This window comes from Melanotaenia boesemani, chromosome 1 (assembly GCF_017639745.1).
Source record: "Melanotaenia boesemani isolate fMelBoe1 chromosome 1, fMelBoe1.pri, whole genome shotgun sequence".
Classification (NCBI taxonomy): Eukaryota; Metazoa; Chordata; class Actinopteri; order Atheriniformes; family Melanotaeniidae; genus Melanotaenia; species Melanotaenia boesemani.
The window spans coordinates 1,211,829-1,238,506 of NC_055682.1; the positions used below are offsets into that span (position 1 = coordinate 1,211,829).

The 26,678-nt window shown below is 44.1% G+C and overlaps 1 protein-coding gene across 2 annotated transcripts in view; it reads right to left on the reverse strand.

Moving 5' to 3' along the window:
• Positions 1–2,282: 2,282 nt before the first annotated feature.
• Positions 2,283–26,678, reverse strand: part of gpatch1 (G patch domain containing 1) — a 35,464-nt gene continuing 11,068 nt past the window's right edge. The window contains exons 3-20 of one of the 2 annotated variants that reach the window (XM_041983912.1): positions 21,828–21,913; positions 21,077–21,237; positions 20,402–20,499; positions 20,159–20,217; positions 19,769–20,014; positions 19,546–19,696; positions 10,660–10,739; positions 10,371–10,587; positions 9,995–10,261; positions 8,052–8,230; positions 7,845–7,972; positions 7,677–7,765; positions 6,294–6,466; positions 5,948–6,221; positions 5,790–5,867; positions 3,171–3,280; positions 2,967–3,088; positions 2,283–2,401 (exon numbers count right to left, since the gene is read on the reverse strand). In XM_041983912.1, the coding sequence (XP_041839846.1) occupies positions 2,368–2,401; positions 2,967–3,088; positions 3,171–3,280; positions 5,790–5,867; positions 5,948–6,221; positions 6,294–6,466; positions 7,677–7,765; positions 7,845–7,972; positions 8,052–8,230; positions 9,995–10,261; positions 10,371–10,587; positions 10,660–10,739; positions 19,546–19,696; positions 19,769–20,014; positions 20,159–20,217; positions 20,402–20,499; positions 21,077–21,237; positions 21,828–21,913 (2,552 nt within the window). In that variant the 3' untranslated portion in view covers positions 2,283–2,367. Of the gene's footprint in view, positions 2,402–2,966; positions 3,092–3,170; positions 3,281–5,789; positions 5,868–5,947; positions 6,222–6,293; positions 6,467–7,676; positions 7,766–7,844; positions 7,973–8,051; positions 8,231–9,994; positions 10,262–10,370; positions 10,588–10,659; positions 10,740–19,545; positions 19,697–19,768; positions 20,015–20,158; positions 20,218–20,401; positions 20,500–21,076; positions 21,238–21,827; positions 21,914–26,678 lie in introns of both variants that reach the window. The other variant, XM_041983904.1, reaches the window with a different exon arrangement.

Consider the following 26,678-nt stretch of genomic DNA (forward strand, 5'->3'; position numbering starts at 1 on the left):
GAAAACAGTCGGTAACTATCAGCAACACGTCAGCGGAGGTTTGGGAGGAAGGCTGCAGGTGACAGCCGAAACATGTCAGCTATGTTACAACATGCTGTTAAAATTGTCTGAATGGAAGAAAAACTATCATTGAGACAAATGAAAGTCTTTGTGTTATGAAGATAAATTGATGAGTCTATGGACGCCACCTATAAATTACTCACCGCTGTTAACGTGTTATTTAAAGTTTCCGGCTTCACTGCGACTCAAAGCCACGTTTAGCGTGACTATGAAAGCACCACGGAAACTTCTGTACCAACCAGGCAGATGTATTTTAGCAGAAACTCTTGTTATGCTGCCCACGGTAACCATGGTAACGAGCAACACTGTCTAACAACACCCAATGAAAAAAGTAAGCTTTAGGCTTTAGGTTCAAAAAAGGGGACTGGAGGGTGTGCTCCAACTACAGGGGGATCACACTCCTCAGCCTCCCTGATAAGGTCTATTCAGGGGTGCTGGAGAGGAGGGTCTGTCGGATAGTGGAACCTCGGATTGAGGAGGAGCAGTGTGGTTTTCGTCCCCGTCGTGGAACCGTGGACCAGCTCTACACCCTCTTCAGCGTTTTTGAGGGGACATGGGAGTTTGCCCAACCAATCTACATGTGTTTTGTGGACTTGGAGAAGGCATTTGACTGTGTCCCCCGGGGACTCCTGTGGGGGGTACTCCGGACCCATGTTGTAGAAAAAAATTACCAAGTCTGGAACGAGTAAAAGTATAAAAACGTTTATTACAGGAGAAGTATTGAATACAGAATTACTTGGAAGAAATGAGAGTGGTTGTGTAGACTCGCGGGAAGTTGAGGGAAGGAAAGGGGAAAAACAATAGTTCTACATTTCTGTAGAAAGAATCCTCCTTCCTGAAGACCTTGGGTGGACACACAACTCCAAGAGCTGGCGTCAAAACAACCTCACATAGTTGTGTCTCCACCAGAACCAGTCTGAGGGTCTGAGGAAGGACCAGATAAAGGTCATCTTACCCTCGTAGTGAACTTTTAACAGAACATGTATATGAAGAGAATAAACCTTAAAAGTGAATAAAAGCATGAAGAGTAAAAATGTACAATGTAAAAAGTGTAATATGGTAACAATCAGTATAAATACAATTTATAAATGAATATAGTAAAGGAAGTAATTATAGGTGTGATTATAATATATATAGAGAGCATAATTAGTAAAATTTCTTCCACACTCGCTTGTACGAGCTGTCCGGTCCCTGTACGACCGGTGTCAGAGCTTGGTCCGCATTGCCGGCAGTAAATCAGAATCGTTTCCAGTGCGGGTTGGACTCCGCCAAGGCTGTCCTCTGTCACCGATTCTGTTCATAACCTTTATGGACAGAATTTCTAGGAGCAGCCGAGGTGTTGAGGGGATCCTGTTCGGTGGCCTCAGGATTGGGTCTCTGCTCTTTGCGGATGATGTGGTTCTGGTTAAAAGGGTGGAGTGCTCTCTCCAGGTCTGCTATAGGGTCCTGCCCCAAGTGGAGGAGTTCACATATCTCGGGGTCTTGTTTAGGAGTGAGGGAAGGATGGAGAAGGAGATGGACAGGTGGATCGGTGCGGCGTCTGCAGTGATGCGGACTCTGCATCGGTCTGTCGTGGTGAAGAAGGAGCTGAGCCAAAAGGCAAAACCTCTTTATTTACCAGTTGATCTACGTTCCTACCCTCACCTATGGTCATGAGCTGTGGGTGGTGACCGAAAGAACAAGATCGCAAATAGAGATAGGGTGAGAAGCTCGGTGATCCGGGAGGGGCTCAGAGTAGAGACGCTTCTCCTCCACATCGAGAGGAGCCAGATAAGGTGGCTCGGGCATCTGGTTAGGATGCCTCCTGGAGCCTCCCTGGTGAGGTGTTCCGGGCACGTCCCACCGGAAAGAGGCCTCGGGGCAGACCCAGGACACGCTGGACGGACTACATCTCTCGGCTGGCCTGGGAACGCCTTGGGATCCCTCCGGATGAGCTGGTGAATGTGGCCGGGGAGAGGGAAGTCTGGTGGGTGGGTGGATGGATGGATGGATGGGTGGGTGGATTGATGGATGGATGGATGGGTGGATGGGTGGATGGATGGATGGGTGGATTGATGGATGGATGGGTGGATGGGTGGGTGGACTGATGGATGGGTGGATGGATGGATGGGTGGATTGATGGATGGATGGATGGATGGGTGGATGGATGGATGTTGAGAACTTCCTTCTGTTATTTTTCCAAAACATGCCTGAACAAACTAATCAATGACAGCATAAAACGATCAATGATGAATATTTTATTAGGTTTAAAACTTGATGAGGTGAGATTAGCCGTTAGTCCTCGTGGAGGATGAAGGTCCTGCGGGATCACCAGGTCTGATGGGACTGGATGGTCTTCAGTCTGAAAGAAGAGGACACAGTTCAGAGACACATGGAGACGTTTCTGGAAGCTTCACAGAGATAAAACATCTTCCACCGTCTCTTGTTCTACTGCATCATAGCACCATGTCGTATCGTGGTTTATCATTTTGTCAGATAGTATATTAAAAATAAAATCGTATGTTACATCCAATCACTTCGTATTACAGCGTATTGTTAAGGTATCACAACATAGTGTCATTTCATGATATATCATGTGCGACTGTTCCCAATCATGTCGTATCACATTGCTCCATATCACAACGTATGACTTTGTACCACCACATATTTTTACATATCATGACGGATAGCTTTGTGTATTATGTCATATCGTCCCCTATCATCACGTATTGTTTTGATTATGATGAACTGCTCCATATCAGGACGTATTGCTTCGTATCACGACGAATCACTGCACATCTTTTTGTATTACGATCGAGGCTGTCAACAACAACGCGTTAACGCTCCCAGTCCTAATACACACACACACACTATATACATATATGTATGTATACATACATTTTAAAGTTTAAATCTTTAACTCTGACCTTCTCAGCAGTTCATCTGTGGACACGGGTTCATCTTCATCGTCGCTGTCCTCAGAGCTGCTGTCTGACTCCTTATTCTTCTTCTGCTGCTTCGCTTTGTGTTTGTGCTTCCTGTGTTTCTTCTTCTGGAGAAAAACAGGAGGACAACATTCAGAAAGAACTATGGGCTCTTTTCTTACTTCTTCCTTTTCTTCTGCTTTTTACCTTTTTGTCCTTTCTGTTTTTGTTCTTCTTCTTCTGTTTCTTGTCTTTGCTCCTCCTGCTGGGTTTGCTGTCCTCACTGGGGGAGCAGATGGAGGTGGTGCCCCCCCTGTCTGAACAGGAAACAGCATGCAGCATTTAAAACATTGATCTGGACCTGGGGGGTAACAGGTTAACAGGTGTAGTAGGTTACTGGGGTGAAATTACATGTGTAAAATGTAGACTTTGTGAATCTCACAAGAACTCACGATTCTAAAATTTTAAGCACAGAGGCAGTCTTTTGACAAAGAGGTAGCATTTATCTTTACGAGTTTTTTTTTCCAGAAATGTTTAGGCTGACATTGCTGATATCAGCTGTAAAGGTCTATAATCGGCCGGACGATCAATTATTTGGGCTCTACATCGTATTACACCATGTCATATCGTGTCATATCAGGGCTCCAGACTGCGACCAAACGGTGGCATTTTGCGACTAAAATGTGAGACAGTGTGAGTGAATTTTTCATCTACTCGTGCCATGGCAACCGATACATTCGGTCTTTTTCTTGTAGGAGTAATAATTTAATTTATTTGGTCTCTAACAAACTTCTGCTCCCTCTTCAGCCCAGTAGTTCACAGTAAAAACAAATCAGCTGCTAGTTTGTCTCAAACTAACTTCAATACGAGAAAAGGAGACAAACACCAACGAAGAAGACGACAGCCAATGTGTGTGTGTGAGCGGTGACCAACGAGCACTGTGATTGGCTAATGTGTGGAAAGAGGCGGGTCTTTGGGGGAATTTATTATTCCTCAGTGTAGCCAGCGTAGCGACTTTGTGGTTGTATTTAGCGAGTTTTCAGACCGTCTAGCGAGTTTTTCTGGTTATTGGAGACTTTTGGAGACGGAGGTGAATGAAGGGAGTTTATCTTCCCAACGAGGAGCGGTGCTGTGCAGACCCTCTCATACGAGGCTTGGTCTTCTCGCAGCAGCAGCAGCTGCATTCAGACGACGTTCACCTCTGTTTCATGACCAGGCTGGAAATGAAACGTAGAAGCTGCTGCTGGAGGATCCTGCTGGTTTACCGTCACAGTAACGTCTGTTAATGAAGAGTGTGGAGGAAATATTTAAACAGTTAAAAGTGGTGTGACATGTTAAAGACTCGTAATTAAAAAACAAAATACACTTAAAAACCTGAACTAAAAGTAAAGAAAATATGACATTATTTTATTTATTTATTATTTAGCTGTTTTTAACATTTTTAGGTTGTTTTTTTTATTAATTTTTTCTTTCCCACTACGTCCCTCTCTATGGCAGCATCCATTACAACTACATGTACCAGGCTGATGATGCTAATTAGCGACTTCTAGGACAGCCAATAGCTGCTGTTCTCACTGAGGAGTGGGAACAGCGGCTGGAGGAGCATCAGTCCCTGAAACTGTTTATTACCAGGAACTACATGGACCAGTCGTACCAGGTCTTGTGGGGGGTGATGGGGACAACGATATCGTTCTGCTTCCACTACAAAGTGAAAATCAAATCAAATCTGATTTGATGTCTAATTCTTTTGTATTCGTGCGACCAGTAAGATGTTTTTTATGTCAACTGCTGCACAAAAAATGTCAATTGTAAACATGTAATTTCTGAGTTTATTGTTCAGGTTTTTATCACTAATACAGTAAAAATGGGAGTAAATGTGAATATTTGCTATGCAAGGTGTTTTCAGTGTGCACCTCTAAATTTTCTGCTTGGGCTCCTAAAAATTAAAGTTAGGGGTCCCTGTGCTCCTCATAAAAAACGTCAGTCTGGAGCCCTGTATGCTGTGTGATACCATGTAAATATGTCGTGTCGTATGACCGTCTCGTGTCATGTTTCTTATTACATCATATTGTACCATGTCACATTATATTGTGTAGTATGACATATCGCACCATGTTATGTCATGTCGTTTCATATCAGTGTTGCACCATGTCATATCGAGCCGTATCATGTATGACGTGTCATTTTATATCACATCGTGTCATTCCGTCATATTGTGTCGTATCCCATCGTATGTCATGTTGTTTTAATAATAATAGATTAGATTAGTTAAACACTTTTCAAGGCACCCAAAGCGCTTTACAATGTGTCCATTATTTATTCACTTCTCAGTCACACCTGCTGATGCTAAGCTACTTGTGTAGCTACAGCTGCCCCGAAGCAGCCTGACGGAAACGTGGATGCCAACGGCCTCTCCGCCCACCACCAAACATTCATGTCCACATTCATGCATCACTGCTGTATGAATATGAATTTTGTATCGTACCATGTCATGTTGTTTAATATCACACATCTTATGTCGCTTTGTCACATCGTATCATGTCTCATTATGTAATATGTTATTGTATAGCAATGTATTGAACTATATGTTGTGTCATGTCAAACGTTCTATTTCGTCACATCATGTCGTATTACATCCTGCTGTGTCATCGCATGTCATTGTGTATTATGTGGTCCACAGCTGGTGGTTTTGGTTCGTGTTACTGATGGTTGTGGTTTATGTCACTGGTGTTAAACTGGAACTCTGAAACTGGTTCAGGAAGGTGGGCCGGGTACCGGTGAATGGACCCTACAGCTGACCCAGTTCTTTCGGTGTGGGACACTCACTGACAGCAGCTGAAGGAGGCGGCAGCTTTGGACCAAACTCCTCCTCCTGCATCGTCGTCTGAGCAGAAGCTGCAGCTCCTGAAGGAAACAGGAAGTGGTTCAGCTGACATCCCACAGGTGGAAGTTTCACCTGAATTGGGTCAGAACTGTCAGAACACCTGAGGGCTGGCTGGACGGAACGGCTGAGGAGGAGGAGGTAATGGTGAAGAGGGTCGCTGGCTGCGACTTCACTTTTTCTCCTTCCTCCTTTCCATCTTCATAATCCTCCTTGTTGCTCTCTCCCTCTGATGAAGAGGAGGACTTCTCTTCATCAGAGGACCCGGCAAAGATGGCTTTAAACAGGTCCATGGGAGGCCTGCTCTCTTCTTCCTCCTCCTCGTTTTCATCACCTTCAGTCTTCCTTTCTGAACTCGGCTGGTCAGCTGACTTCACCTGAATGAGAAAGAGCAGAAGCTCATCATCATCATCAGTCAGCTGGTTCAGCTGCTGTTGCTTCACACACACCTCAATTCTTCTGGCAGGTAGCGCAGGTGTTCCTTGTGCAGTTATCTCGTCCTGCTTCATCTCAGTTTTGCTTTGTACAGCACTGAGCACATCACTCAACAGATCATCCTTCTTCTTCTCCTCTGAAACATCCCACCTGGACTTCTTTCCCGACTCCAGAGGCTTTGGGGGAGCTGGAAGAAGAAGAAGAAGAAGAAGAAGAAGAAGAAGAAGAAGAAGAAGAAGAAGAAGAAGAAGAAGACAGCAGTGTGTGTGAACCAATCGAACACTAACAGGAAGTAGGGCTGGGTGATTAATTGAAATTTTAATCACAATTACGATCTGGGTTTTCAACAATCATAAAAATGAAAGGATCTGATTGTTTTTGTCCTTCGCAGCTGCAGACTCCTCCCACTGCTGCAGACTCCTCCCACAGCTGCAGACTCTTCCCACTGCTGCAGACTCCTCCCACAGCTGCAGACTCCTCCCACAGCTGCAGATTCCTCCCACTGCTGCAGACTCCTCCCACAGCTGCAGACTCCTCCCACTGCTGCAGACTCCTCCCACAGCTGCAGACTTCTCCCACAGCTGCAGACTCCTCCCACAGCTGCAGATTCCTCCCACTGCTGCAGACTCCTCCCACAGCTGCAGACTCCTCCCACTGCTGCAGACTCCTCCCACTGCTGCAGTCTCCTCCCACCGCCCTGTCTGCTTTAGTTTTCTTCAGCGCGAGTTGCAAACACCTCGCCAGTTAAGGGCTGGACACACGGAGGCAATGTCGCTCCTTCTCCATAATTTTCTATGGAACTTGCACGATGAAGCGGAAATGGCTGCCCTCCTCCAGCCAAGCGACAATCGTGCATGTGAAATGTTGTGCTTGTTCATGTAGACGTGCACATGTGGCGACGCGACACAAGAAAATAGAAACATGTCCAATTTTTGTGAGTCGCGACTAAATGATCCAGAGACACAGAGAAATAAACGTTATAAACAAACAGAACTTTTTCTCAGTTAACACACAGAACAACCCGGATTTAAGAAACTCATCAACACGTTGGACAAACGGCATCACTGCCACCTCGTCTCCATGTTAGTGGAGAGTCTCTCCTGCCCTGGATGATGAGGGTGGTGTGAAGGACGTGGCTACAGTCCGATGTTTTGCCACCGCTGCGGACCTGTGGTCAAGCCACACCATAGAGCCGGATATTAATGTTCCGCTACATTTTATTGACGTAGATTTCAACATGAAAACAAAATGTCTCCAGACTCTTTTTTTCCAGATCACACCGGGCAGAACATAGCTGCTGGTCTGAGACAAACTAGAGCTACTAGTTAGTTAGCTAGATTACTACAGACAAGATCTGAGGACCAGCTCTGTGTGAGATCTGGTACCACAAGACTTACCCGCCATCTCTCTGCCCTCCGGCACTGTCAGGAAGTTGAAGACTGAGAACTTGTCTCTCTTCACCTTCAGCAGACCCACCAGACTGGACCTGGGGAACCAATCAGTCAGATTTCAGGTGTCACAAAGACCGGGTCACAGTTCTGGTTCTGGTCATGTCTGGGCCGTACCCGGGGAACGGGTCGGGCACGTTGAACCTCTTGCACAGCAGTTTGTCAGGATGCCACTCCAACGTCTCTCTTGTCATTTTTCCAAACATCTTCATCTTGACGGCGGCTTGTTTGTCGTTCACGTCACCCTGGCAACAAAAACAAAGAACCTGATGTTTACCGACGGGTCAGGAGTCGGCATCGTAACGGGCCATGGTGCCGTCCTACCTCCTGGTCCTGGGTCACCTCCACCATGTCCTCATCCTCCTGGTGTTTAGCTCTGGTAAAGCGCAAGGACAGCGAGGATGAGGCAGGTCGGTACAAGATGGAGGCCTGGACAAACTCGTCCCTCTCCCTGCTGCGCTCCCACTCCGTCATGGCAGGGTCCAAACTCTGGTCCAGAGCGTCTGCAGAACAAACAAGTTTAAATTGTCCAGCGGGGAGCAGCTGGAGGACACGCCGAGACGCCATGTCCGTCACTAAGGCCTCACATCAGTCCTGGAGACGCCACGTCCATTACTGCGGGGTTGCATCCAGATGGAGATAAAGGTAAAGATGAAGATAAAGATGGAGGTAAAGATAGAAATGAAGCTAAAGATGGAGGAAAAGATGGAGACAAAGATAAAGATGGAGGTAAAGATAGAGATAAAGGTAAAGATGAAGATTAAGATGGAGATGAAGATAAAGATGAAAATAAAGATAGAGATAATGATAAAGATGAAGATAAAGATGGAGATAAAGTGCTAGCCTTAAGATGGAAACCTCCACACTCTTTGTCCCATCGTCAATGGGTACTAACATTTATCGATGTGTCCTACTTGGAACTGTCCACAGCGCGGATGCATAATGCGAAGGAAGAAACTATAAATCTTTGGAATCGAACTGTGTCTGATCTTAAGGCCCTTTTGGAATGAGGCGTATGTGTGTTTATTGTTTTCTTTGTTTTGCTGTACGACTATATATTGTAACATTTTCTCATGTGCAGATTTACTTTTAATGTCCTGGACCTGTGTTGTATTGTATTCTGTTGTTCTATATTTCAAAAGATAATAAATATTTGATCACAAAAAAAAAAAAAAAGATGGAGATAAAGATGGAGGTAAAGATAGAGATAATGATAAAGATGAAGATAAAGATAGAAAAAAAGGTAAAGATGAAGATAAAGATGGAGATAAAGATAAAGATGAAGATAAAGATAAAGATAATGATAAAGATGAAGATAAAGATGGAGATAAAGATGGAGGTAAAGATAGAGATAATGATAAAGATGAAGATAAAGATAGAAAAAAAGGTAAAGATGAAGATAAAGATGGAGATAAATATAAAGATGAAGATAAAGATAAAGATAATGATAAAGATAAAGATTAAGATGGAGATAAAGACAGAGATAAAGCTAAAGATGGAGGTAAAGGTGGAGATAAAGATAAATATGGAGGTAAAGATAGAGATAAAGCTAAAGATGGAGGTAAAGAAGGAGATAAAGATAAAGATGGAGATAAAGACAGAGATAAAGCTAAAGATGGAGGTAAAGGTGGAGATAAAGATGGAGATAAAGATAAAGTTGGATGTAAAGATAGAGATAAAGATAAATATGGAGGTAAAGATAGAGATAAAGCTAAAGATGGAGGTAAAGATAAAGTTGAAGATAAAGATAGAGATAAAGATGGAGGTAAAGATAGAGATAAAGTTAAGATGGAGGTAAAGATGGAGATAAAGATAGAGAGAAAAATAAAGATGGAGGTAAAGATAGAGATAAAGATAAAGATGGAGGTAAAGATAGAGATAAAGCTAAAGATGGAGGTAAAGATGGAGATAAAGATAAAGATGGAGATAAAGCTGGAGATTAAAATAAAGATGGAGGTAAAGATAGAGATAAAGGTAAATATGGAGGTAAAGATAGAGATAAAGCTAAAGATGGAGGTAAAGAAAGAGATAAAGCTAAAGATGGAGGTAAAGATGGAGATAAAGATAAAGATGGAGATAAAGCTGGAGATTAAAATAAAGATGGAGGTAAAGATAGAGATAAAGGTAAATATGGAGGTAAAGATAGAGATAAAGCTAAAGATGGAGGTAAAGAAAGAGATAAAGCTAAAGATGGAGGTAAAGATGGAGATAAAGATAAAGATGGAGATAAAGGTAGAGATAAAAATAAAGATGGAGGTATATCCTACCTCTGTCTCCCTGACGAAGCCGGCTCAGGTACACCTCGTAGCGAGCCTGCTTGTCAGGGTTTTTCTGGAATGGTCTGAAGGTCTGGGAGGAGGTGTGGACACCTCTCCAGGCCGCCAGCGCCTCCTGCTGCAGCTGCAGGGCGGAGGAGGATGAAGGAGCGGGCTCTGGGGGGTCTGGGGTTGAGGTTTTCTGAGTGTAGGACTTGCGGAAGCCGAGCAGCCGCTGTCGGTCTTCAGGCCTCAGCAGCTCCAGGACTGAAGTGGGACCTGATCAGGTTAAAAAACAGGAATCAGGAGTGCAGCGTCATTCCGGTCCACGTCTGATGGAATCAGTGATGACATCAGAAAGCAAACATGACAGGCCCCTCCCCCTCACCTTGCAGAGCGTCCTCTCCCAGCAGTGTCCTCCTCTGACTCGAGTCCAGCTGGTGGCGTCCTCCTTGCTGGGGCTCCTCCTTCATCATATGGCCCCTGGAGGTCTTCAGGGCCTCAGCCAGAGCTGGACTGACAGTAGAAAGACTCAACACGTCCATTTGTGGAAACAAACGATGGACTGGGCGGTAGTCCCGGGGCAGAGTGGGTGGGGGGAAGATCTGGGGACAGATTGGGACTGAGTGAAAATTCAGATAGAGACGGGAAACGGAAACAGGACTGAGGACGCTCACCATTCGATCCTCGGGTCGGTTCTGGGCTAGAGTAAACCCCTCCAGGATCTTCCCAAGGTACGACGCATCTCTGCTTCTGTCTGTAGATACAAATATATTCAACCAGACTCCCCCGAAACAGTCAGCAGGACTGCTCCCATCTGGACAGACCCAGAACCAGAATTATTCCCCAAGTCAGCCCCATTTCCACCACCAGGTCTAAAGGGACTGCTCGGTACGGTATCTACAGGTAAAAGCTGAAAAGGTGCCAGAATATACGACCCGTCTTCTGTTGGGGTCCCAAACTTAAAAATCTGACTCCAAAGAGGCGGAGCATGACACACTGCAGTCCACTGATTGGTGGAAAGAATCATCACTTCCTGTGTGACTCAGCAATCAGAACAAAGCCGCAACAGTTCCATGTTGAAATTTACGGACGATTTGTAGTCAGTAAAGTTTATTTATAAAGCACTTTTCACAGATAAAAAAACTGCTGGACATTAAATGGCTGCAATAAAACAACATAATAATCCCATAAAATAAAAAAATAACCATCAATCAAAAGCTTTCCCAAATAAAATAGTTTTCACCTGCTTTTTATAAGAGTCCAAGGAGTCGGCCACAGAGGGGCGGGGCGAGTCATTCCAGAGTCTGGGGCTACAGCATGAAAAGCCAGGTCTCTCCGGGTTTTAAAACGGGTCTTTGGGATTTCAGGAGGCTCTGGCCTGAAGACCGAAGGTCGGCCATGAGGAGTGGGGACACATCAAGTCGGCAATATACTGGGGAGCCTGACCATGTACTGCCCCGGAAAGTCAAAACTAAATTTTTAAAGTCAACACCAAATTAGACTGGAAGCCAATGAATTCTTGATAAAATCGGGGTAATGTGGGCTGTTGTGGGTGGACCTGTCAGTAGTCTGGCAGCAGAGTTCTGCACTAAGTGAAGGCTGTCGAGTCGCCTTATTGAAGCAAGTGAAAACAGAACTACAATACAGACTTTAGGGCGAAGCAACGTGGTGGAACGTGGCAGTAAGTAATAGGTAAGAAAGTAGGGATACCATGGAATCAGCAACACAATCTGAATCAGAGGTCAGGAAGATAATGTAGACAAAATGCTAATGATGAAAGCTCAAGCTGGTGGATTACTGAAAGAGTTGCTAAAGACCTTCAGGAATTTAAATGTGAGATACTAAGAATCTTAAAAGTCTTTCAAGCTGACCTTAAAAGAACGTAAGAGAAGAACTACATCAGTGACGTGCAGTGAGGTTCATGGCTGGTGAGGCACTGATTTACAGTCGTAAGAACTGAAAAGAGCATCTTATTTCAATATTCATTCAACAGAATGCAGCTACTGGTAATGCTTCATGTCCCATCAGCATTCCTCTTTCAATTACACTCACACACCCCATTACCAACTCTTCAGTGAGAATTCAGCTGCTGCTGCTGCAAGAAGACCAAGCCTCGTATGAGAGGGTCTGCACAGCGCCGCTCCTTGCTGGGAAGATAAACTACCTTCATTCACCTCCGTCTCCAAAAGTCTCCAATAACCAGAAAAACTCACTAGAGGGTCTGAAAACTCGCTAGATTTCTCGCCAGTCGCTTAAAAAAAAAAGTGTGAGGCAGAGTACTGCCTGCCTCACCTGCTGACTTTTCTCTGCACTTTATTGTAGATCAGCAGGAATAATTCTCTCACACACACATTAAAGACATTACACAGACTGTGGGGAGTCATGGTGTATAACACATATTTCTGTAAAGTTCATGTTGGATATGCTGAGGAACAGAAACGCGTCATGAACCCAGTTTGTACTGGATCACCAGTCAGAGGAGGCCCAGCTCGCCACGGCCTCACCCGGGATTTCTGCCCTGGATCTGATCATGAAATGCTCACATTCAACGATTTTTACTTAATAAACTGTTAAAAACGTGTTAGTGTCATACTGAAAGGGCATTTTTAACACTGATCAGTGGAAAATATTAATATTAATTTTTTTTTCTTTATCATGACAGCTGAGGCCTGCCTCCCCTGACTGCACGTCACTAAACTACATTCAAGCAAGAAATTAGCCAAAAGCTAGCGGATACCGCCACTGCAATACAAGCCCAAGGCCAGGCTATCAACGAGGCTGAAACATGCATTTTGGAACTGGAAGCTAACGGCACGGTAGCTAAAGAGGCCCTCCGGCCCTAAAACAGCACAGTTAGTTTCAAGAAAAGCTGACAGATTTATAGAACATTACCAGGAGAAGAAATATAAGGATCTACTGAAAACACAGAAGGCGCCTCAGTAACTGACTTTGCCAACAAACTGCTCAGTACTGAGTTTTTTAGTTTAGTTTTTTCACACCCACCCGTATTTACAAGAGGTACTAAGTTAGTGGATTTCCTCTTTTATTGCCAGCCATTGACCTTCACGAGGTGCATTCGTTTTGAACCAGTTCCTTGTAATGGCCTTTTTAGAAAATTAAATTAAAAAAAATTTGAACGTTTTTAGAAATTAGAATTTTAAAAAGGTATTTGTTTCTCTACTACACTTCCCGGCAGTAACCCCAACAGAAAGTACTTGGGATCACCAGGTACAACATATGTCATAATACCATCAAAGTCGTCTCCCAGAAAATTTTCTACATGACCAGAAGATGCGTGCCCACACCTTCTCCAACAATACTGACGATGACCTTTTACCTTAGCAGAGATTTGTGGTGTAAAAAAGAACCTAATCCGGCTTTTCCAACCAAATTCCCAGGCCCTTTTCATTCCACCTTAGGAACGCAGGATCCGATCTACCCGGGTAACAACTTGGAGCGAAAGTGGGCCAGATCAAGATTTTTGCGTCCTTCAACAAATTATCTTTTTTAACGATTTTATTCCTAATTAGTTATGTGTTGTGTCTGATGATACTTTCCTTGCTACAGTAGTTGGATATTCTTTGTTCTAGCTGTGTTTGGGGGGACTACACACATTTAACTCAATTTCTTTCCATCAGGCTACAAAATCAGAGGAGCACCAACACACTGTTTCTTAGATGGGCTGCATTATAATACAGTTTCAGGTTGGGCAGGGCCAAACCGCCTCGGTCTTTATCTAATTGAAGGGTTTTAAATTTAGACCTCGGTTTAGCTCCTGCCCAGATGAAGCGTGATATTACCTTATCCCAGGCATCAAAGTGAGAGTCTAGAATTATGATGGGGAGTGACATGAAGAGATAGAAAAAATAACACTTTCTATTCCCGAACTAAAGTCCAATGACAGCATTGTTCAACGTTTCATGTCCATCTTTATAGCGTCAACCAATTTCCTGAAATTAGATCAAACAGTTCATTCAGGTCTCGGGAAAGGACTCCCAAGTGTTATCTTTTTAGCCAGCCAATTAAGTTTGACATCTGTTTGGATTTTTATGTTTGGGCTGTAATTTATAGTTAAGACTTGTGTTTTTGTAATGTTTAAAAGACAACCAAACAGGTGACCAAAACCCTCCAAGTTGTCATCAATTTGGGAATGTTACATCTGGATTCTGTAAGTAGGTAATAATGTCGTCAGCAAAGAGAGACACAATATGATCAGTATTTGCTAATGAATGAATGAATGAATTTACTGTCATTGCACAACAATTACATTAATAATCATTGGCAGTAAAATTCGTAGATCCAGGCTCTCTTAACGAAGCTAAAAATAAACCACAACAAAAATAGTCGAACACAAAAAGCAAGAACACTACAAATAAGTTCTACAGTAAATAAATAATAAGCAATAAGAAGATGTTGTTATTTAAAGGTGGCGTTGCTGCTGACAGCATTTAGAAGTCTCATGTCCTGTGGTATGAAGCTGTCCCTGAGCTGGTGGGACGGGCTTGAATGCTGCAACTCGATTGGACGACCACTGCTGAATGGTCGGTGTCACTTCAGTTTCTGTCAATAGGAAGGCAGCAGCAGAACTGAGGTGTGATCGGATTTTACCAAAAGGAGAGCGAGGGCAGGCCTTATACGTGTTTGTGTAAGGGATGCAAACATGATGGAGTGTGTTCTTGCCGGCGTAGAACAGCTGATGTGTTGGTGGTATCTCGGGAGGACTTTCCTCAGGTTGGTGCTGCTACAATAAACGCCGCCTCCGGCCATGTAGTCTCTGCCCTGTCGATAACTTCAAACAGTTCTTCCATGGCCTCGTTGGTTTCAGCGTGTGGTGGAACATACACTGCTGTCATGAGAACCGATGTGAACTCAGGTGGAAGATAATAAGGCCGGCATCGGATCATGAGGTGCTCCAGGTTCGGAGTGCAGCCCGTAGAAATAATCCCACATCTGAGCACCACTTGTTCACCATGAAATAGACACCACCTCCCTTCCTCTTTCATTAATGTATCGTCTGGTCCAGCTGATAAACGGAGAGTCCTTGGGAACAATGGCGTAGTCCGGGATCGAGGGGTTGAATCAAGTTTCCATTAAAGCAGAAACGTTACAGGAGTTAATCTCCCGTTGAAACGCCATCCTGCTCCAAAGTTCATCCAGCTTGTTGTCCAATGACTGAACATTAACAATAAATCAGCAGCTTACAGCCCCAACCAGAAAGTTACTGAAAAGTGATGGTTTGGGTACAGCGACGCCTTCTGTCTGCTTCACGGCCCGGTTCCGCTCGCTTCTCACGCGCCGACTATAGGCGGTAACACACCTGCGCGCGCTGACTGTAGGCGGTAACGCGCCTGTGCGCCCCAACTGTAGGCGGTAACGCGCCTGCCCCAACTGTAGGCGGTAACGCGCCTGCGCGCCCCAACTGTAGGCGGTAACGCGCCTGCCTGCCCCAACTGTAGGCGGTAACGCGCCTGCGCGAGCCGACTGTAGGCGGTAACACGCCTGCGCGCCCCAACTGTAGGCGGTAACGCGCCTGCCTGCCCCAACTGTAGGCGGTAACGAGCCTGCGCGAGCCGACTGTAGGCGGTAACACGCCTGCGCGCCCCGACTGTAGGCGGTAACACGCCTGCACGAGCCGACTGTAGGCGGTAACACGCCTGCGCGCCCCGACTGTAGGCGGTAACGCGCCTGCGCGCCCCGACTGTAGGCGGTAACGCGCCTGCCTGCCCCAACTGTAGGCGGTAACGCGCCTGCGCGAGCCGACTGTAGGCGGTAACACGCCTGCGCGCCCCGACTGTAGGCGGTAACGCGCCTGCGCGAGCCGACTGTAGGCGGTAACACGCCTGCGCGCCCCGACTGTAGGCGGTAACGCGCCTGCGCGAGCCGACTGTAGGCGGTAACGTGCCTGCCTGCCCCAACTGTAGGCGGTAACGCGCCTGCGCGAGCCGACTGTATGCGGTAACATGCCTGCGCAAGCCGACTGTAGGCGGTAACGCGCCTGCGCGAGCCGACTGTAGGCGGTAACACACCTGCGCGCCCCAACTGTAGGCGGTAACGCGCCTGCCTGCCCCAACTGTAGGCGGTAACGCGCCTGCGCGCCCCAACTGTAGGCGGTAACGCGCCTGCCTGCCCCAACTGTAGGCGGTAACGCGCCTGCGCGAGCCGACTGTAGGCGGTAACACGCCTGCGCGCCCCAACTGTAGGCGGTAACGCGCCTGCCTGCCCCAACTGTAGGCGGTAACGCGCCTGCGCGCCCCAACTGTAGGCGGTAACGAGCCTGCGCGAGCCGACTGTAGGTGGTAACACGCCTGCGCGCCCCCACTGTAGGCGGTAACACGCCTGCGCGCCCCGACTGTAGGCGGTAACGCGCCTGCGCGAGCCGACTGTAGGCGGTAACACACCTGCGCGCCCCAACTGTAGGCGGTAACGCGCCTGCCTGCCCCAACTGTAGGCGGTAACGCGCCTGCGCGCGCCGACTGTAGGCGGTAACACGCCTGCGCGCCCCAACTGTAGGCGGTAACGCGCCTGCCTGCCCCAACTGTAGGCGGTAACGCGCCTGCGCGCCCCAACTGTAGGCGGTAACGCGCCTGCCTGCCCCAACTGTAGGCGGTAACGCGCCTGCGCGAGCCGACTGTAGACGGTAACACGCCTGCGCGCCCCAACTGTAGGCGGTAACGCGCCTGCCTGCCCCAACTGTAGGCGGTAACGCGCCTGCGCGCCCCAACTGTAGGCGGTAACGAGCCTGCGCGAGCCGACTGTAGGCGGTAACACGCCTGCGCGCCCCGACTGTAGGCGGTAACGCGCCTGCGCGAGCCGACTGTAGGCGGTAACACGCCTGCGCGCCCCGACTGTAGGCGGTAACGCACCTGCGCGAGCCGACTGTAGGCGGTAACACGCCCCGACTGTATGCGGTAACATGCCTGCGCGAGCCGACTGTAGGCGGTAACGCGCCTGCGCGAGCCGACTGTAGGCGGTAACGCACCTGCGCGAGCCGACTGTTGGCGGTAACGCGCCTGCGCGAGCCGACTGTAGGCGGTAACACGCCTGCCTGCCCCAACTGTAGGCGGTAACGTGCCTGCGCGAGCCGACTGTAGGCGGTAACACGCCTGCGAGCCCCAACTGTAGGTGGTAACGCGCCTGCGCGAGCCGACTGTAGGCGGTAACATGCCTGCCTGCACCAGCGCGCTGCGCTGTCAGCACAGCAGCACTCTGTTGAACGTGATGTTAGCCCGTTAGCTTAGCTTAGCTGTTTACAACCTGTAGGGGGGCGACAGCTGCATAACAGGACGTGACTGCGAGACTACGAACAGCTTGTCAACCGATTAACTTATCAATATAATAATAATTATACTTATTATTATTGTATCAGTTAAGTTCATTATTATTATAAATCAGCTTTGATGATTATTGATACGCTATTTATATTCAATATTACTGATTTATTATGAATCAGATCAACAAGCTTTAAATTAATTTATTATACATTTTTGTTAAGTTTATTTTTTAAACAACAAAATAAAAAGCAAATATCAGGGAGTATGATCCCACCAAGGCTGTTATGCTGGGGTACGAGGACTGTTAGGAGCAGCAGGCCAGATGAAGAGCAGAGAGTCTGAGTCTGATCAGGTTTTAGTTCATGAATTCAGACATTAACACTTTATCAAATAAAACCATTACTTACCACTTACTATAGTAGGCTGCATAACTAAGAAAAAAAAAAGAATAGGAGACTAAATAAGGAAAAAAAATAACGTTATAGGCGCTTATAGAGCTTGAGCTGCAGCAGCCATCCTCTTAACGGTTGTTACACTTATTGTAACGCCTTCTAGTTCAGTGTTTTGCCTTATGGCCTGGGCTAAAGGCTCTATGAACAAAGCAAACAAGGCCGGGCTACAGCAGCAGCCTTGACGAGAACCTCTGAAGAGCTGAAAGTTGTTAGACATTTGGTCGTTGATCTTTATTCTGGCTGTTGGATTACTATATAATGGTTATACAAAATTAATGAATTCACAATTGAAACCCAGGCGCTCTAGTGCCTAGTATAAGAAGGGCCAGCTTACCCGGTCAAAGGCCTTTTTTCTAAATAAAGCTACTCTTACATGATGGGACTTGGCCAAATACTGTCACGCGTCTGCCGTCCTTTCATGAAACGGTTTGATCTTCGTGTATTAGCTCTATTAAATACAGTTCTACTCTTTTAGAAATGACTGGAGTAAACAGTCTGTAATCTACACCCGAAGACAGAAACGATGGAAGAGAGGACGAGTGGGGGCATTAAAACTGGACCAAGTCAGGGCTCGCAATATTTTCTTTTCTAGGTTTTGTAGTTTCTTTAAATGACTGGGGAATGTGTTCCACCATATGACATTACAGTAGGTCAAATGGGGCTCAATCAAGGTTTTGTACAAGGTAAGAAGAGCAGTTTGAGGAAGATATCTTAAACAGACCCACGTATTTAGATAATGCTGATATTAAGTGCTCTGCACAGCTTGTAAAGCGAAGGACTCATCAATGAGGACCTCCAGGAACTTCGTGGAACTGACTTGTAATAGATTCTCATCATTTACCTTGAGGCAGATCTGGTTCGTGTCGACTGCATTTTTATTTGATCCAAACACAACGTAATTAGTTTTTCTGATGTTAAGAGATCATTTATTACACTTGAACCCGAAGTCGATATTTTTAGTTCAGCGTTTAAAGATGCTGTGTGTCCGCTGTGTTATTGTGTGGCAGGAACAAATCAGTATCATCTGCAAACATAACCTCATGTAATGTTTGAGAAGAATTTATCAAGTCAGTAATATAGATTATGAAAAGGCCCCAGAAATGACCCCTGGGGGACCCCATATTTGATTTCCTTGTTTTGTGATGTATGGTTATTTACATATTGTTGTCGACCGTACAGGTAACGTCTGAAGCAGGTGAGCGCTGGTCCTCTGACGCCATAATGATGCATCTTCCCCAGTAACGTCACAATGATGCCTTGGATAGGAAGATCTCCACATTCACGGTCTTAGGTTTGACGGAAGAACTCCTCTCAGCTTGTTATTCCCACGTCTCTCTATCAGAACCTTGTCCATCACCTCCTCAGCGGCGTACCACAGGGTTCAGTCCTCCGTCCCCTCAGATTCTTGATGAACCACAGGTCCCAGTAGCTTCATCACTCTCCCAGTTTGTCTCCCATCTCGGCAGCCGTTCACGCCACCCAACATTCATTCTACAAACTATCATCTCATCCCTCGTTCTTCACATTGACTTCTACATCTTCCTGCTCTCCATCCCCGACTTCCTGACCTGGAGGGTTCCCTCTGACCACTCATATCCACAGACAGACCTTCTGGGATCAGTTTTCTCACCAGAACCTGATGGACCACAACATCTCTGGGAGCTTAAATCATTCCATTTCCAGAAGGATGAATAAAATAGAATTAATCTGGTTCTTTTCTGGGTTAGAGCTCTGGAGGAGACTTAGATAATATTACTATTAAACTTTTTGGGAGATTTCCAGGTCACCCGTTTGTTAAAAAAAGAAACATTTTCCAGGACTTTCCAGGCATTATTACCTGCCTTCTTGGTGTACTGCTGAGGAGCCGTCCAGCCGTACAGGCCGTCTCCAGGCTCCTCTCCTCCCAGGACCGTGTCGTACTTGGACATGGAGTCTCTGTGGTACACATCTTCATCATCATCATCCTCAAGGGCTCCCACACCGAAGGCCTGCAGGTCAGAGGTCAGAGGTCAGGAGACAGCGACCTGGTCTTTAAGGTGAGCGGCTGGTTTAAAACCCACCTGCCCGGCGACTCCGCCTCTCCTTCCGCTGCTCCGCTTGTCTCCGAACAGTTGATTCCTTGTCTCCGACTGAGGATGGAACAGGTCCACGTGTCCACTGGCTTTGCGACCTGGTAGCGCCAGACCCGGGTTCAGACCACGGTACCCCAGACCTTGAACCCCCAGCTGCGGGCTGAAGTCCACTGGTGTCATGTCCTTCGGAGCAAAGGTGACGTTTTCTGGAGCGAAGTCTTCGTCATCTTCATCCTGATGAGGAGATAAAAAACCAGACTGGATAAAAATCAGACTCATGAGTCAGGAGAGAAACATCCGGAACATCTGTGGAATTCAGAGACAGGAAAAACAAGAAGCAGCAGCAGCATTGAAACATGGCTTCAGGTCCAGGCTCACCTCAGAGTCCTCCGAACCAGCAGGAGGCAGTGCACAGCCATAAGCCCTGGTCCCACCGTCTGTCACACGGACAAACAAACAAACAAAGGGTTAGGTGCATCTCAAAGGACAACATCTCTAGAGAGTCATGACATGAGTCACCACACACAGACGGATATATCTCCCGTTCTGGACGCTTCCAGTTTAACCACTATGGAATCAGCTGTGTGTCTTCGTCTTAGAGTGGACCGCTGCCCTACTTACCGGTACCCTGTCGCCCAGCTTTCCTCTTCATGCGAGGTCCGACACCCTGACCCTCCTTCCAGCCCATCCTCCTCAGCAGCTCCACCCCGATGGACAACCTGAGACCAAAACCAGATGTAACCATGGTAACCAACAGCTGCAACCAAACCTTCCTGAGCCAAGCAACAAACAGTAATAATAATAAGAAGAAACCTTTATTAGTCCCTCAGTGGGGAAATTGCTTTGTTGCAACAGTACAGGAAGCACTAAACAGGTGGTATCAACCAAGAACACAGTACAGGTTGGAAATATGTACATGAACATGTATATAAACATGTAAAGACGGTTTCCATGTGTTCACGCTGTGACAGCAGCAGGAGAAACGACCTGCGGCATCGCTCCTGGAGAGGAGGAGACGGCAGGTCAGCTGTCAGGGCGGCTTGGTCCACATTGAGTCACCAGTAAAGCTAATAAAGACGTTTCTTAATTCAGATGTTGCATCACGCAGGGCGGGGTGGTAACTGTGGCGCTGTGCCAGACATCGGTCAACGTGGGAACCCCTGACAGTTATATGATGTCATTGGACACGTCTCATCTCCCATGTGGAAGCAGACATGTTTCTGTTTCTGGTCCCGAACTGATTTCCAGTAACTGATCAAATTACCCATCACAGAGAAGCCAGCACGAGACTGTTACCTGGCAGGTGTGATGAGCTCCTCCAGCAGCGTGTCTCCGGGGATCAGAGCCGACTGAGCGCTGACGGCTCGCGCCTTCTCCGCCACCTCGTCCCTGCGGCTGGACGAGAACTCCTGGGACGTGGTGATCTCTCTGGGAGCGATGCCGTGCTCGCCGAAATCCTGACACACAAACAACCACCAGCATCATGGACATCAGGAGATCAGAGCTCCATAGACCCGCCCACCTCAGTGGGAATGTCACCGGCTCCACCTGCATGGAGTTTTATGAGGAAACTAAATGCACACCCACCCTCTACAATGTATCCCTGCTCCAACACACCTGGATTTAAATGGATCCAAAAGTCTGTGAAGTCCTGCAAAATTATTTGAGTCAGCTGTGTCGGCACAGGAAACAGAAAATCTGCAGGACTGATGCCCTTATAGAGCCCTCTTTTATCCCAGTTACCTGTTTGAGGAATGCCACCCTAGAACACTGCTCTAGAACATCATCCCAGAACAGGAAAACTTTAAAGTTTAGACCAGTGACAAAGAGCCTAAAGATCCAGTTTAATCCGGTTCTTTGCTGAGTTGTCTGTTATGTGTCGACACAACTCTTGTTCATCTTGGAGCCTTTTTATCCGGAAGGATTCAGAGGTCAGAGCTAAGCTCCTTTGGAACCCGTCCGTACCAGGACAGGACAGAAACTGAAATGGACTTTATTACGTAATCTCAAGTCAAACAGATGTGTGGGAACAGAAACCATGTCCTACCTCCTCGTCCATGAAATCCTCGGGTCTGGCATGATGCTTGTCAGCTTTCTGTTGCCGTGACGACACAAAGGTTGACGGCGTCCACCCTGAATTGACCACAGGTTCCACGATCAATAAAAATATTTTTGACCACTAATATATTTTCTTTGTCTGTACGTCTGTGTGTCCCCGTCCATCCTGACTAGTATCCTTGTAACCTGAACTCATCACTCGAGACCTATTCTGTCTACCTACCGGTCGGAAATGACGTCCACCCCCCCCAAAAAAAAACCAACTTTACGACTAGCAGGGATGGATGTAAAATCCTGGTATCTACAGAAAGCTGAGACATGTCAGATTACTACAGACGATGCGTTACTAAGTTATTAATTCGTTACTTACTAGTAAATTCATCCGGAGCACAGTAGAAAAACAGAAATAGTTATCTCCTCCTAAACAAAAAGCACATTACTTTAAGTGGAGACGACACGCGAGCAAAATAATTCATCTAGGAATGAGTGAAGTAATCCTAGGAATGAGTAAAGTAATCAAAGAAAAGAGTAAAGTAATCCTAGGAATGAGTAAAGTAATCAAAGAAAAGAGTAAAGTAATCCTAGGAATGAGTAAAGTAATCCTAGGAATGAGTAAAGTAATCCTAGGAATGAGTAAAGTAATCCTAGGAATGAGTAAAGTAATTCTAGAAAAGAGTAAAGTAATCCTAGGAATGAGTAAAGTAATCCTAGGAATGAGTAAAGTAATCATAGAAAAGAGTAAAATAATCCTAGGAATGAGTAAAGTAATCCTAGGAATGAGTAAAGTAATCCTAGGAATGAGTGAAGTAATCCTAGGAATGAGTAAAGTAATCCTAGGAATGAGTAAAGTAATCATAGAAAAGAGTAAAATAATCCTAGGAATGAGTAAAGTAATCCTAGGAATGAGTAAAGTAATCCTAGGAATGAGTGAAGTAATCCTAGGAATGAGTAAAGTAATCCTAGGAATGAGTAAAGTAATTCTAGAAAAGAGTAAAGTAATCCTTGGAATGAGTAAAGTAATCCTAGAAAAGAGTAAAGTAATCCTAGAAAAGAGTAAAGTAATCCTAGGAATGAGTAAAGTAATCCTAGGAATGAGTAAAGTAATTCTAGAAAAGAGTAAAGTAATCCTAGGAATGAGTAAAGTAATCATAGAAAAGAGTAAAATAATCCTAGGAATGAGTAAAGTAATCCTAGGAATGAGTAAAGTAATCCTAGGAATGAGTGAAGTAATCCTAGGAATGAGTAAAGTAATCCTAGGAATGAGTAAAGTAATTCTAGAAAAGAGTAAAGTAATCCTTGGAATGAGTAAAGTAATCCTAGAAAAGAGTAAAGTAATCCTAGAAAAGAGTAAAGTAATCCTAGGAATGAGTAAAGTAATCCTAGGAATGAGTAAAGTAATCCTGGGAATGACTAAAGTAATCCTAGGAATGAGTAAAGTAATCCTAGGAATGAGTCAAGTAATTCTAGGAATGAGTAAAGTAATCCTGGGAATGAGTAAAGTAATCCTAGGAATGAGTAAAGTAATCCTAGAAAAGAGTAAAGTAATCCTAGGAATGAGTAAAGAAATCCTAGAAAAGAGTAAAGTAATCCTTGGAATGAGTAAAGTAATCCTAGAAAAGAGTAAAGTAATCCTAGGAATGAGTAAAGTAATCCTAGGAATGAGTAAAGTAATTCTAGGAATGAGTAAATTAATCCTGGGAATGACTAAAGTAATCCTAGGAATTAGTAAAGTAATCCTAGGAATGAGTAAAGTAATCCTAAAAAAGAGTAAAGTAATCCTTGGAATGAGTAAAGTAATCCTAGGAATGAGTAAAGTAATCCTAGGAATGAGTAAAGTAATTCTAGGAATGAGTAAATTAATCCTGGGAATGACTAAAGTAATCCTAGGAATGAGTAAAGTAATCCTAGGAATGAGTAAAGTAATCCTAAAAAAGAGTAAAGTAATTCTAGGAATGAGTAAATTAATCCTGGGAATGACTAAAGTAATCCTAGGAATGAGTAAAGTAATCCTAGGAATGAGTAAAGTAATCCTAAAAAAGAGTAAAGTAATCCTTGGAATGAGTAAAGTAATCCTTGGAATGAGTAAAGTAATCCTAGGAATGAGTAAAGTAATCCTAGAAAAGAGTAAAGTAATCCTAGGAATGAGTAAAAGTAATCCTTGGAATGAGTAAAGTAATCCTAGAAAAGAGTAAAGTAATCCTAGGAATGAGTAAAGTAATCCTAGAAAAGAGTAAAGTAATCCTAGGAATGAGTAAAGTAATCCTAGGAATGAGTAAAGTAATCCTAGAAATGAGTAAAGTAATCCTAGGAATGAGTAAAGTAATCCTAGAAAAGAGTAAAGTAATCCTTGGAATGGGTAAAGTAATCCTAGAAAAGAGTAAAGTAATCCTAGGAATGAGTAAAGTAATCCTAGGAATGAGTAAAGTAATCCTAGAAATGAGTAAAGTAATCCTAGGAATGAGTAAAGTAATCCTAGAAAAGAGTAAAGTAATCCTAGGAATGAGTAAAGTAATCCTAGGAATGAGTAAAGTAATCCTAGAAAAGAGTAAAGTAATCCTAGGAATGAGTAAAGTAATCCTAGAAAAGAGCAAAGTAATCCTATGAATGAGTAAAGTAATCCTAGGAATGAGTGAAGTAATCCCAGGAATGAGTAAAGTAATCATAGAAAAGAGTAAAGTAATCCTAGGAATGAGTAAAGTAATCCTAGAAAAGAGTAAAGTAATCCTAGGAATGAGTAAAGTAATCCTAGGAATGAGTAAAGTAATCCTAGGAATGAGTAAAGTAATCCTAGAAAAGAGTAAAGTAATCCTAGGAATGAGTAAAGTAATCCTAGGAATTAGTAAAGTAATCATAGAAAAGAGTAAAGTAATCCTAGGAATGAGTAAAGTAATCCTAGAAAAGAGTAAAGTAATCCTAGGAATGAGTAAAGTAATCCTAGAAAAGAGTAAAGTAATCCTAGGAATGAGTAAAGTAATCCTAGGAATGACTAAAGTAATCCTAGAAAAGAGTAAAGTAATCCTAGGAATGAGTAAAGTAATCCTAGGAATGAGTAAAGTAATCCTAGAAAAGAGTAAAGTAATCCTAGAAAAGAGTAAAGTAATCCTAGGAATGAGTAAAGTAATCCTAGAAAAGAGTAAAGTAATCCTAGGAATGAGTAAAGTAATCCTAGGAATGACTAAAGTAATCCTAGAAAAGAGTAAAGTAATCCTAGAAAAGAGTAAAGTAATCCTAGGAATGAGTAAAGTAATCCTAGGAATGAGTAAAGTAATCCTAGAAAAGAGTAAAGTAATCCTTGGAATGAGTAAAGTAATCCTAGAAAAGAGTAAAGTAATCCTTGGAATGAGTAAAGTAATCCTAGAAAAGAGTAAAGTAATCCTAGAAAAGAGTAAAGTAATCCTAGAAAAGAGTAAAGTAATCCTAGGAATGAGTAAAGTAATCCTAGGAATGAGTAAAGTAATCCTAGGAATGAGTAAAGTAATCCTAGAAAAGAGTAAAGTAATCCTAGGAATGAGTAAAGTAATCCTAGAAATGAGTAAAGTAATCCTAGGAATGAGTAAAGTAATCCTAGGAATGAGTAAAGTAATCCTAGAAAAGAGTAAAGTAATCCTAGAAAAGAGTAAAGTAATCCTAGGAATGAGTAAAGTAATCCTAGGAATGAGTAAAGTAATCCTAGGAATGAGTAAAGTAATCCTAGAAAAGAGTAAAGTAATCCTAGAAAAGAGTAAAGTAATCCTAGAAAAGAGTAAAGTAATCCTAGGAATGAGTAAAGTAATCCTAGGAATGAGTAAAGTAATCCTAGGAATGAGTAAAGTAATCCTAGAAAAGAGTAAAGTAATCCTAGGAATGAGTAAAGTAATCCTAGAAAAGAGTAAAGTAATCCTAGGAATGAGTAAAGTAATCCTAGGAATGACTAAAGTAATCCTAGAAAAGAGTAAAGTAATCCTAGGAATGAGTAAAGTAATCCTAGGAATGAGTAAAGTAATCCTAGAAAAGAGTAAAGTAATCCTAGAAAAGAGTAAAGTAATCCTAGGAATGAGTAAAGTAATCCTAGAAAAGAGTAAAGTAATCCTAGGAATGAGTAAAGTAATCCTAGGAATGACTAAAGTAATCCTAGAAAAGAGTAAAGTAATCCTAGAAAAGAGTAAAGTAATCCTAGGAATGAGTAAAGTAATCCTAGGAATGAGTAAAGTAATCCTAGGAATGAGTAAAGTAATCCTAGAAAAGAGTAAAGTAATCCTAGGAATGAATAAAGTAATCCTAGGAATGAGTAAAGTAATCCTAGGAATGAGTAAAGTAATCCTAGAAAAGAGTAAAGTAATCCTAGGAATGAATAAAGTAATCCTAGAAAAGAGTAAAGTAATCCTAGGAATGAGTAAAGTAATCCTAGGAATGAGTAAAGTAATCCTAGAAAAGAGTAAAGTAATCCTAGGAATGAGTAAAGTAATCCTAGAAATGAGTAAAGTAATCCTAGGAATGAGTAAAGTAATCCTAGGAATGAGTAAAGTAATCCTAGAAAAGAGTAAAGTAATCCTTGGAATGGGTAAAGTAATCCTAGAAAAGAGTAAAGTAATCCTAGGAATGAGTAAAGTAATCCTAGGAATGAGTAAAGTAATCCTAGAAAAGAGTAAAGTAATCCTAGGAATGAGTAAAGTAATCCTAGAAAAGAGTAAAGTAATCCTATGAATGAGTAAAGTAATCCTAGGAATGAGTGAAGTAATCCTAGAAATGAGTAAAGTAATCCTAGGAATGAGTAAAGTAATCCTAGGAATGAGTAAAGTAATCCTAGAAAAGAGTAAAGTAATCCTTGGAATGGGTAAAGTAATCCTAGAAAAGAGTAAAG